This window comes from Marmota flaviventris, chromosome 2, assembly GCF_047511675.1.
Source record: "Marmota flaviventris isolate mMarFla1 chromosome 2, mMarFla1.hap1, whole genome shotgun sequence".
Lineage (NCBI taxonomy): Eukaryota > Metazoa > Chordata > Mammalia > Rodentia > Sciuridae > Marmota > Marmota flaviventris.
Genome location: NC_092499.1, coordinates 27296258 through 27308867, shown reverse-complemented (window position 1 = coordinate 27308867; position 12610 = coordinate 27296258). Strand labels below are relative to the sequence as shown.

Here is a 12610-nt window from a genome sequence, read left to right as displayed (position 1 = left end):
GATGGGACACAGAGGAGGGGGCTTCCTGCTTGAGACACCTTTGCCTGGTTGGGACGCAGACTCAGAGCCTGCTTTGTTTGCTCCTTCCTGTGGGACTTTAGTGTCTGCCAGGTGAAGAGCCTGGGTCACCTGTGACTAGCTGAGTGCACCTAAGAAATCCCTTTCTGTTCCAGTGTTTCCCAAACAATCAAGGTGGGAGTGCGGGCTGCCACAGTGAGGCCACCTCACCAGAAGAGGCAGCTCGGCTTTTTACTGTCAGGCCACGGAAGCAGAACAGGGTCCCTCTGGGATTTCTCTGGGTAGTTAGCATCTTAATCCCCGCACGTGATATTATTCCCAAAGAACATATTTCAGGGCGAATGGCAGCTTCTTGCATCTTTGAAACCAGTTGTAATTGATCTTTGGGTGTTTCTGTACATTTCTATTTGCTGTTTATTTGGGCACCACTTATTTATTTCTGTGGTTTCATGTGTTGGTTTGCTAAGGACTCTGTTAGGTGGCAGCAGTTCCAGTATTAAAATGAGTTCCCTATTTGGTGATCTCTCATTTTGAAAGAAATTCTCAGGGCTGTTGCCCATGTTAGCAGGCCTCTGTTGCGTGCTTCTAGAACATGGAGATTGGTGAAGAGCAGTGCAGCCCAGCCTTGGGATAGAGCCAGAGGGTCCAGAGTCACCAGATTTGAATGACTCTTTCTCTGCCCCTTTCATCCGTTGCTTCTTGGATATTCACTGACTTTCCCCATGGGCCCAGCTTGCAAGTGAGGCAGAGTCTTTGCCATGATGTGATCAAATCCGAGAAGTCTCCATGGATCCTCCTTGGTTGACCTTGGGGAGTGACTCCTACCGAGGCACCATTGGGACTGTACTGTAACTGAACTATACAAAGGGGATTGACCTTCTGCACATGTGACTTTTCAGATTTGAGGGGCCTCTCTTGATTCAGTTCTGCTCAGTTATCCTGTATTTCACCAGCCCTTGGGAATGCAGAGGTGACTGGAATGTGTCTCTGCCCTCAGCCAAGGGGCCGAGGCAAATTTCACTTCTCCTACTTCCTGCAAAGTGAGGTGCACCTGTGGCCATGAATGGATTATAGAAGCACACAATAGTGAGCTCTTAATTCTGCCCATTGGGTTCAGAGATATTCACAAGGAGGGGGTGTACATTTCCTTTTTCTCTTGATTAATTATTAATTTTTTGTAGCAAACGCTTTTTTTTTTTCAGTGCTGGGAATTGAACCCAGGGCTTTGTGCATGCAAGGCAAGCACTCTATTAACTGAGCTATATCCCCAGCCCGATTTATTATTTTTTATGAACAGAGCTTCCCTTTGTAACCTTGCCATACTGAGTCCACCTTGGTCATCCCTAATTGCCTCTGTGGGATCTCACTTATATCAGGTACCCAGCATGAGTCCCCCAGCTGATGTGCAGGGCCTTTCTCTCCTGGTCCCATGCCTTTGCTCCTGCCTCATCCATATAGCGCTCTCCTGGCCGTGCCAGCCTGCTTTCAGGTTCCCTAATGCTGCAAGTTACTGCACCTGCTGTCCCCTGAGTAGCTCAATCCAGCTTCTCCTTTAGCTCTTAGCTACTTTGTCCCTCACTCAAAGACCTTGCCTGGCTCCTCACACCACGCCCCCAATTCACCCTTCCTGGACTGGGTTGAATGCATTAGGGAGCATTTAATATAATACAAGGTGGCCATAGAAAAGAATGAGATACATCGACATATGGACAAGGACAGAGGTTTCAGAACAACTCATAAGTAGCCTGATCCCATTTGCAGACATTTCTAAAAGGACACACATTCTGGGCGCAGTGGCACACACCTGTGATCCCAGCAGCTCATGAGGCTGAGGCAGGAAGATCACAAGTTCAAAGCCAGCCTCAGCAGCTTAGTGAGGCCCTAAACAACTCAGTGAGACCCTATCTCTAAATGAAATATTAAAAAAGGGCTGGGGATGTGGCTCAGAGGTTAAGGGCGCCTGGGTTTAATTCTTGGTACCAAAAAAGGGGGGGCCATATATACTATGATATGCATAAGTGCTTTTCAGTAAACATATAAGAAATTGAGTGATTACCTCTAGGGAGATGAGATGACTGGATCTCATAGAAGGAAGGGAAAATTTTCATGCTAAACTTTTTTATAGCATTTGAATTTATAACACCCATCCTGTAACCTGTCATGTGACTTCTACTTCAGAAAAATAAAACAGTTAGGTCTCCCTGGTATTGTCTATCGTGGAATTCAGTTAGTTTCTTTCCCACTGTGTAATTTTCCCACTGTGTATTTTGATTCATAAGCAGGATGTTTATTTGTGTGTGCTGTCCTATCTGGCTGGTGCTCCTGAAGACTGCAAGCTGTGTTCTGTTTGCCAATTATTGGCACCATCTCTCCTGGCTTCTTGCTCCTGGTGGGTGCTCAGCCGATGCTCCCCAAATGAATGAACTGAGGGAACAAGTAGACAAATAGCATCTCCCAGAGTGTGGCCAACCAGGCACCAAGTGGGGCAGAGGAGCCTGTGGAGCAGCTTGCAGGAGAGCCGAGGGGCAGGGAAAAAGCGCAAGGCCCCGAAGGACTCTGGGTTGAGGGGTCTGAGCTGGGACCACACAGCAGATGCTGGGTGGGAGGGTGGCACTGGGACAGGAGGGGAACCTGCATCCCAGGGCACTGGGGCCACTCAAAGCTCTCTTGCCTTGCCGTCTCCCCCGGGGCTGTTCCGGTACCAGGCCACCTTGTCCTTCTCAGAGCTAGTTTAGTAAGACATGGCGGGTGGCATTTCCAGGTTCTGTGGTGAGTGCATTTTTACCATTCTGTTTCATTTGACCTTGAGGGAAGGAGCAAGTCAGGGCTTGTGAGAGAGAGGACTTAGTTTATTTACAGTTATAGGAATGAGAGAACTATCCAAGAACAAAGGACATTAAGTTTTAGGCAAAAATAAAGGTGTCCTAACTATAGGCCTTGCCTCACCCCTCCACTGTGGGAGGATGTGTCTTCAAAGCCATTTTGCATTTAAAAGAGTAGGGTGCAGAGTAGGGTGGGTGCCACTTTGGAGAGGGAAGCCTACCCTTGCCCTGGCGGTGCATTATTAATAGTATCATTAGTGGTTTCACCTCACATGAGTTGCTTAATCTTGATTTAGTCTTGTTGTCTTCTAAAAAATGACTGGACTGGGCAGGATTCAATGAGAAAGTCAAGGTAGGAGCATCTGGGTTTTCTGGATGCACAATATTATAGTATTTGTTAAGAATAGTGAATATTATGTACTGAGCACAGTGCTTAGTATTTTACAAAGTTTATTGCATTTGATACTTTGAAAAACCATATGAAGTGAATGTAATGATCTTCGTTTTACAGATGAAGAAACTGAGGCTCAGAAAGGATAGAGTCACACCACCGGTATGTGGCGGAGACAGGATTTGAAATGGGCCATCCTGTCTCCAGCCTGCTCTCTTAAGCTGTTGATGGGAATCCTGTACCTACTTTATTAATCTTGTTGATACTGTTAATGTTCTTTGAGTAATATCAGCATAGAGGGAAATGAGAACAAAGTTAATATAATTATTGGATTTTTAAAATCGCGAGATTTTTCCCAAAAAACTAAAGATTGAATGTTTTCTCTGATTAGTGGATACTGATCTATAATTGGGGGGGTGGGGTGGGAATAGGAAGAATGGAGGAACTCTGGATTGGGCAAAGGGGAAGTGGGGAGGGGTCATGGGAGGGGTAGGAAGATGGTGGAATGAGATGGACATCATTACCCTAGGTACATGTATGACTGCATGATTGGTGTGTCTCTACACCATGTACAACCAGAGAATTTGAAATGTTGCGCTTCATTTGTGTCTGATGAATTGAACTGCATTCTGCTGTCATGTACAACTAAATAGAACAAATTTTTTAAAATGCAAGATATAAATAAATTAAAAATAAAATAGTAGGATTTTAAAAATAGCAGCAGATGGGTTGGGCATGTAACTCTGTAGTAAGAGCCTAATGTGCTCCAGGACCTAGGTTCAGTCCCCGACACTGCAAAAAATAAAAACAGTGGTAGCTTTTCAACAGTACCAGTACTCTAGTACTCAATTCCTCTCATCGGCTCTGTTAAAACTATGTGCTTTGTATGTTAACCTTCCCAACCTACAAGACTTGGTCACCAGGCCACATTTGCCGGTCAGGTCACTGTCTCTGATGGGAAGCAGGGCTGGATCATCCCTTGTGGGTGATTTAGTGAGGAAGCAGATTTATCAAGTTCATTTCTTTTCTCCTAGGTTTGTTCATGGTAGATATGGCGGGGGGGTGTGGGGGACAGAGAGAAGCAGGTCCCCAGACCATCTCATGTACACATAAGCAGACACTTGTCTGCGACTGTAAATCAGAAACTGTAAAATTGTGAAGTTCTTTGAAGTTTGCCCAAAACCTGCTCCACGGCCACCTGTTCCACTGGGGGCGGGGAATTGGATGGGCTGCCTCTGCTGCGATGGCTCAAGCTGTCACTGCACCGGAATGTTCCAGCTTGCCTTGGCCTGGCTGTCATCGCTGGCTCTGTCCCACTCAGGCGGTTCACTGGGTTCTACTGGGCACCAGGCTTTCCAATTAGAGAGAAATCCCACTGTGCGGCCAGCCCCGCCAGCGCCGCTCTGAGCAGCCCCTTTGCCAAGGCCCGCGCTGACCTCTGATCTGTCACAGATGGGCCAGCCCCACATTCTTTTGTGCACATTTGGAGGAGGGGGGTGGGTACCAAGAGGGAGGTCCACGGGGAGTGAGAGTGGACATTGGGCAGAAGTGCAATTCCTCCGAGCTCAGAGAAGCTGGGCAGAGCTGACAGGACCCAAATGCTAAAGTTGCCGAGGGAAAGGGGAGTTTGAGAAGACCCTGTCCTGGGCCCTAAACTCAGCGTGGGGCATTTCCTTACCAACTTCTGAATATTCATCTCAGGCTGGACTCCACACCGGGGAGAGCCACTAGTGGCAGCTAACTGGCTCATTCCAAAACTGTCACACTGCTGATGGCACGTGGCACAGCCAGCTTCCCCCGTCCCTCTGCAGGGCCTGTGCCATCTCATAGCCAGGGAGCCCCACACAGCCTGGGCTCAAGGAGCAGAGCAGCCTGAGCAGCCCACACAATGGATTGTATGAATCACTCAGAAGGGGAGCGAGAAAAGAAGCTAAATTTCTATTAGCATCAGAAATAGATTATTAGCAAATTCCATCTCTAATTCTCTCCAAGACCAGGGAGATATGATCTAAGCTTGAACAGCTTCTTTATAGACATTGGACTTGCTGAACCTGGTTCATTATTTTGGGGGCGGTGTATGTGTCTCTTCTTTATCCCTATCAGCAATTTCTCTTTATTTTTATCCCTTTTCACTATTTCCTTTCTCTGCCTGTCTCTTTCTGTGTCTCCGTCTCTCTCTTGCCCTCTCTCTCTCTTTTTCCAGGTGCAACAGCTGTGAGTCTGTAGTGAGAAGTAGTAATGAAGGCAGCAGCTTGAATCCGACGTCTGTATACTTGGCTGAGCTGGACCAGAGCTCTCACAAAGTCTAAATAACCAGGGGGCTGACAGTGACAAGGGTCTTCCCAGCTGTTGCTGGAGTGAGCGTGTGCCTCTTTTGGAAATAAAATAGAACTCAGTCCTTGGAAGCAGAAGTGAGGGGTGTCTTCACTTGTCTCCTCTGGAATGTTCCTCGTTTTGGTGTTTGCAGTTGGTTTGGGAATTGCTGGACTTTCTTACCCCACTTGACCTTTTCTCCTGCCCCACCTCTTTTAGTTGTTTTCCTGATTGGTTAAAGCGAAACCCCTCAACCAGCCAGTGATGCTCATTTGGAGCTGGTAATGACTGTTTCTTTAGGGAGTTAATTTGTCCCCATGAGGGCAGGCAGTTTTGGCTGAAGCAAGATGCCACAATGAAGTGACGCACCGTCTCTCAGTCTGTGTGTGTGACTTTGTTAGGCTGATAGAAGGACTGGCCTCGGGTCTCCGCATATGTCTCTAATTGTGTCTCAGAGAAGGAAGCCCCGCGAGACAGCCAGAGAAGTGTGATGATTAGACTGGGTGGTGTTTGTTCTCCCCAGCCTGCCAGGTGGAGCCCCGAACACCAAGACAAAGTTGGGGATCCAGGTTGCATCATTGGTGTAAAAAGTCCTTTAGATGCAGCTGAGTGCTGTGACCCAGACTGTGACGGTTGCTTTCTAGTCTTAATGCATGCCTTAGTATTGGTCATGATCAGGTGGTGCTCACAATGACACGATTTTGTGACACTACACATTCTCGGTTCTGTCTCTGACCACGCCAGGCTCATGCATCTGTTCCTTTTCCTTTTCTTCTGTTCCAAGCCCCAAATGCTGTCTGGGACAGAATGGAGGCTCTTCTCATTTCTTTCCTTCTCTCTTTGGAGATCACCCCAAGGCTCCCAATCTGCTGCATGCATCAGAGTCACTGAAGAAATCTTAGGGAAAAGTACAGATGAATGAGCCCCACCAGGGGGTTCTCCTTCAGCACATTATGGGGGAAAGGCCTGGGGGTCACAAATTACTGAAGCTCCACTTTTTTTTTTTTGTACCCAGGATTGAACTTAGGGACACTCAACCACTGAGCCACATCCCCAGCCCTATTTTGAATTTTATTTAGAGACAGGGTCTCACTGAGTTGCTTAGGGCCTCACTTTTGCTGAGGGTGGCTTTGAACTCAGGATCCTCCTGCCTCAGCTCCTAAGCCACTGGGATTCCAGGCACGCGCCACCCGCCTGGCTCCACTTTTGATTCTAATGCGTGCCCTAGTTTGTACCACAGTTCTATGCCGGGAACTCCTGGAGGCCAGAGACTCCATTCAACCCCCAGCGCACAGCCCCCCAGCTGGGTGTGGAAGGTGAATCCATGGTAAACGGAGAAGCTGGCAAGATCCCATGTGCTGTGGACCGCTGAGCCTCCTCCTCTCCTTGCAGATATTCCCATCATCCCGGATCTGGAAGAAGTGCAGGAGGAGGACTTTGTTTTGCAGGTGGCATCGCCTCCGAGGTAGGTTCAGTTAGGTCAGAAACTGGCAATGAAACAGAACAGATTAACACACCCAGCCACCCTCTGGAGAGGGCCTTGCTGTCCCCCAGTGTAGAGGCAGTCTTTCTGGTGATGGCTCCCTCCCGAGTTCCTAACTAGTTCACACATTTGATTCCCACCCTGGTCATTCCCAGCTGCATACCAGGCTCTGGGCACAGTAGCCCAGCAGCAGTCCTGGATCCTGTCCTGCCTGTGGTCCCTCCTCACACTTCCTGTCCTTCAGCATCCAGGTGAACCGGGTGATGACCTACCGCGACCTGGACAATGACCTCATGAAGTACTCGGCCTTTCAGACCTTGGTGAGTGGAACGGCTTCTGCACAGAGGGGCAGGTTCCACACAGCCTCTGTAGAGAGATTTCTCAGTTCCCCCAAAGCCGTACAGCGACTTGTCCACTGTCCTGGGAGGTGGTGTCCTCAGGGATCTCGTGGCGTGCCCAGGCCCACCATCCTCCAGTGTGTCCCAGGGCCAGGCCCTGCTGCTCTGTTGCCATGCCCTCTTTCACCTGAGGACCCGCACTGCCTCCTGGTGTGGCCCTTCTGCCAACACTGCCCAGCGTGGAGCATGTAGCCTTTCCTCCTTTCTCAGTGGCCCTGTGGCCCCCTCAGGTGTTGACTCTGATGAGGGCGTGTCCCTGGGTCTGTTCTTCGATCGCCCTGTCCTTGCTTTACAAGAGATTGTTGCCTGACCGCCCTTGAGGTCCCAACTGGCTTTTTGTGCATTCACAGGATGGTGAGATTGACCTGAAGCTCCTCACCAAAGTGCTGGCTCCAGAGCATGAAGTACGAGAGGTACGGTAGCAGATGCCACTCGCCATTGTCCCTCCAGGCTGGCCTGCACTTCCCTGGGGCCTAGATGCATGGGAAGGTGACTGCCATTGAGGGGAAAGGCCATTCTTTGTCTTACCAAGTGATACCCTTGTTGTCAGGACGATGTTGGTTGGGACTGGGACCATCTATACACGGAGGTGTCCTCGGAGCTCCTCACCGAGTGGGACCAGATGCACACTGAGAAGGAGGACCCCCCAGGACCACCTCGGAACACCTGAACGCATTATCTCTGCCTCAGACCTGGAGCAATGCAGTAGGCCTCAAGCCAAGGAAACTTACAAGCGGATGAGAATTTCTATATGGAATATTTTGTAATAAAAATATTTTCAGTAGACCACACTGGGTCATTCACATGCAATAAATGGCTTTATTCTGTGGATGCCTCTTCGGTTTCTTTCCAGCCCCGTCTTGGAAAGACTCGTGAGCAGTCTGAGGGCAGCTCTGAGCTCCAGGGAGCTGAAGAGCCCAAGGAGAGCTCCGTGTGGGAGGAGTGGCCCCCACTGGCAGTCGCAGCTTCTCTCCCTGCAGCACAGGGCCCGGGTAGTGCGCCCTAAAGGAGGTTGCAGACAGTTGCCCACCGTGGTCCTGGGAGGGCCTGGCCTGGCATGATGCCTTCAGACTTGCCCTTGAGCGCCATGGGGCCCTGTGGCGGGACTGTTGCTTTGTTCTGTCTTCCAGGCAGCTGGCGCTGAGGAGCAAGCAGGGGGCGTGATGAGTAGGGTCACCTCAGGGCCTGGTGGCTGTTGGGATAACACTCTCCCTTCCACCACCGACCCCACCCGCCTGTACCCCACGCCTTGAGCTCCAAGGCCCACACCTCCCTTCTGCCACATGGTCCCAGAGCCCCCTTCCAGATGCTCCTTGGGAGGGGCAAACCGAGTCTCCCTGAGAACACCACAGAACATTCTCCCAGGAGCAGCCCTCTCCCCACCCGTTGTCGGGAGCCTCTGACCAGCCTCTGACCGTTGGGTACACAGCTGCTGCTCTGCTCTGCCCCGCACCCTCCCGTCTCTCCCACCACGTGCTGACAGGGAGCAGAGCCCAGCCTTCCCCTAAGCGGATGCTCTTGTTTTTGTTTTTCTTGCTTATTCCCAGACACATCTCAGGACAGGGACCTTCCCTGCCAGCCTCTCCAGGCCCCTGCTTTGGCTCAGGCCCATGCAGGTGGCCGCAGCTGACTGAGGCCCACTCCTTGGCCACAGGGAGCCCTGAGTGCTTCTCTCATCCTGCCTAGAAAGCCCTTCATTAAAATTCAGAAAAACAAAGAGGCTCCACACATCAAAAACCCGCTGGGGGGTTATTTTTGTGTGACTAAGGTGCCCTTCCCTGGTGAGCCATGTGTTTGGAGCAGGCAGAGCAAATGCTTGTCTGTTAATTAATAAACTCAGGGTCTTAGTGGCTTGGGGGTCCTGTTTCCTCCTTTTCCAGAGTCCCACTTGCAGCCCTAGTCAGGCCCTCTTTGGAATGATTCCTGTGGCCACTGAGAAGTTTCCATCTGGGCTGGTTTTTCTTGAGCCTGCCTCATTCTGAAACCCAAAGGAGAAGGGCTGAATTGCTGGTCTCTTAATTACTGGCAAATTCCACTGCCTCAGGACTTGGATAACCTTGGAGGTCTTCAGCCAGCCTGAGCAAGTGACTGGGGTTGACTCCTTCCTCCCTTTATAACAGTAGTAGCTACAAGTTCTGTTACTGAGCTCTCACTACGTGCCAGCTACTAGGCTCAGCATGTTGGGTGCTCCCAGTGAAACAAGTACTGTGGTTGTCCCATTTGACAGATGAGGAAACCAAGGTTCAGAGAGGTGAAGAGGTTGCCCAAGATTATCCAGTACAGAGCTGGAATTCAGAACCAAGTTTCCTGACTGCAGCACATTTTGACACCTGTGTTGTTGTTCACCCCTGCTGCCTTTGGTTTAGGAAAGTGCTGCAGATTACAATGGGCAGTTCCCTAGGAGGAACTCCTGCTACCGCCCACCATCCCCAGAGCAGATGCCATTCTCGTCCCTGGAGTATATTCAGGCCTGCAGTGTGAGCCCTGTCCATGTGGCTGAGCTTAGGAGGCCTGTCCCCAGGGAGAGGGGCACGAAGCCAGCAGACCAGGTAAGGCACAGTAGACCCAGGTGAAGTATCTTCTAAGCAGATACCCTGGAATCTATATTTGTCCAATCCTTCTCCTAAGACCCCTTCCTTATGTGACAACCAGCAGTGTCACATAGCCCAGACTTCAGAGAACCTCCCCAGCAGATGGCCTTCAGGTGTAGGACAGACTAGACAAGTATCCGCAGGTTCCAGCCCTGTGGTGTCCTGCAGGGCTCCTGAGTCTGGGTGCTGCTCCTCCGTATGTCATACTAACTGGCTCCTTACCCACTTCTCCTAGGCTGGCTCCTGTCACCTCTGAGTAGGCTTGGTTAGTCCCTGCTGGGCTCAATGAAATCCTCCTAGTGTGTTTGGCTGATAGCTGCAGAGATGCTATTCAGAGGCTGGACCTGATGGGGAAGTGCATTCCTCATGAAAGGTTATTGCCACCTGCCACCTGCCAGGTTCTGTAGAAGGCTGTGCAGATCCAGAGCCAGACAGAACTCCCTTCCCTTATCGAGCTTATGTTGCAGAGGGGAAGTAAAACACAGGCGCCTCAGATGGCAGTGGATGCTGTGCAGAAGAGCAAGGCAGAGTGGAAAAGGCCGCGCTGGGGTGGGACCGCAATTTCAAATGCATAGTCAGAGAGGCCTCCGGAGAGGGTGATGTTGTGCAGAGAGCTGAAGAGGGTGAAGGTCCAAGCACTGGTATTTCCAGTAAAAGGAACAGGAAGCCAGGAGGGGGGCGGGGCCCAGCCTGTCTGGGGAGTATCAGGGGCTCCTGGTGCCTGCGGTGGAAGGGACCAGGGAAGAGGAGATGCTCTGCCTCCTCGTGCCCGAGGCTGGCTCATCTCAGAAGAGGCCTTTGGGTGTGGGAGTCCCCTCCTCCCGTGTCACAGGCATTCTTGGGCCTGTGCCAGGCAGTCTTACAAAGACCTTCCTCCAACTACTGCATGTCCCTGCGTGGTCGGCCCAGAGGGGCAGAAAAGCTGACTGATGCTTCAGGGGAGCGGGGCAATGGCCCCTGTTGCACAGCAGAAAAGAGGATGGGGCCGCCAGCTCCCTGCCAGGGCAGGTGTGCCCAGTGCACAGGGCAGGCGGAGCAGCCAGTTCTAAAGCCCCAGCACGGAATGACCATTCCCTGGAAACTCACAGTTCCTGATGAAGAGCCCCAAGGAAATCCAACTGGGCAGGCCTGCGGCTCAGCCTGAGACTCTCTCCCTGGCTGTTGGTTCACCTTGACGGAAGCCCAGCCAGGCTTTTGCCACTACATGCTCCAGAGGTCAGCTACTACAGTGACAAGTGACCACAATGTGCTACTTGTATAAATCAGGCCACGTCATCAAGGCCACTCTGCCCAGTGATTGGGAGGGCATGTGGGCCCATGGCTACCAGAGACCTCATGCAAGCCAACGTTGGCAACAGAGAGACAAGGAAGCTTACTGCATGCCCAGTGGCACCATGCTTTTCTCCTTGGGACCAAAGAGTTGGTGGCCAGAGGACAGGCAGGAAGGGTAGGTAGGTAGCAAATAACTTGGCAAAGAGCACAGTTTCTGGAATCAGGCAGGATGAGGTTCCTGTCCCAGCTCTGCCACGTAGGAGCTGTGGACCCTTGAGTGCGTTGCTTTCCCTCTCTGATCCTGACTTCTTTTCTGGAAAATGGGATAATACTAGTCATCATCCTCTTAGGATTGTGGTGCCCAGTGAAAACTGGCTGCTGTTATTGGGCATTTGAACTGAATGGGATTGACAAATGAGTCCAGGTGAAGTCACGTCGGATGTTTTATAGCGATGGCACCCATGTTTTGCTGGGGAAACCACCTCAGTCTCCCCTCCTGCAGCTTCTCTCCGTCCTGCACAGAACAATGGTTTGCACCAGGTTTTGTTCCATTTTGTTATTTGTAGCGTCTTTATTGAGATATAATTTTCATATCATAAAATTGAAAATATATAATTGAAAGTGCACAATTCAGTGATTTTAGTAAATTCAGGCAGTTGTACACCATCACGGTAATGCTGCTGGCGAACATTTCCATCACCTCCAATAGTCCCTTGTGTCCACTTTCAGTTAATCCCTGCTCCCATCCCCAGCCCTGGGCAACCGCTGATGTGTTTCCTGTCTCCATAAATTTATCGTATCTGGACATTTCCTAGAATTGGACTCACACCATAGGTAGTCTGCTGAGTCGATGCGACACTTATCAGTAGTTTTGTTTGTTTGTTTGTTTGTTTTTGATACCAGGGATTGGACCCAAGGGCACTAATCACTGAGCAACATCCCCAGCCCTTTTTTATTTTGTTGAGACAGGGTCTCAGTAAGTTGCTAAGGGACTCACTAAGTTGCTGAGGCTGGCTTTGAACTTGCAATCCTCCTGCCTCAGCCTCCTGAGTAGTTCTTTTTCTTGCTGAATGGTATTTCCTGGTACACACGAACACCACCATTTCTTAGTCGGTGGATAGTTGGGTGGCTTCAGTCGAGACCATGATGAGCTACACTGCTATGATCTCCGTGTGCATGTTTTCACGTGGACAAATGCTGTCACATCTCTTAGGCTGATTCCAGGGAGGGAAATTGCTGGAAGACATGGCATGCTTATGTGTTCAGGTTTAAGAAGAAACCACCAAACGTCTCCAAGGCATGGGTTTTATTTTTGCATTTGC

The 12610-nt window shown here is 50.4% G+C and overlaps 1 protein-coding gene across 2 annotated transcripts in view; it reads left to right on the top strand.

Moving 5' to 3' along the window:
• The window catches only part of Ift43 (intraflagellar transport 43), an 81026-nt gene extending 72772 nt beyond the window's left edge, over positions 1-8254 (top strand). For both annotated transcript variants that reach the window (XM_027931455.2, XM_027931456.2), the window contains exons 6-9: positions 6937-7009; positions 7272-7347; positions 7776-7838; positions 7976-8254. In XM_027931455.2, the coding sequence (XP_027787256.1) occupies positions 6937-7009; positions 7272-7347; positions 7776-7838; positions 7976-8095 (332 nt within the window). In that variant the 3' untranslated portion in view covers positions 8096-8254. The remainder of the gene's footprint in view (positions 1-6936; positions 7010-7271; positions 7348-7775; positions 7839-7975) is intronic.
• The last annotated feature ends 4356 nt before the right edge of the window (positions 8255-12610 follow it).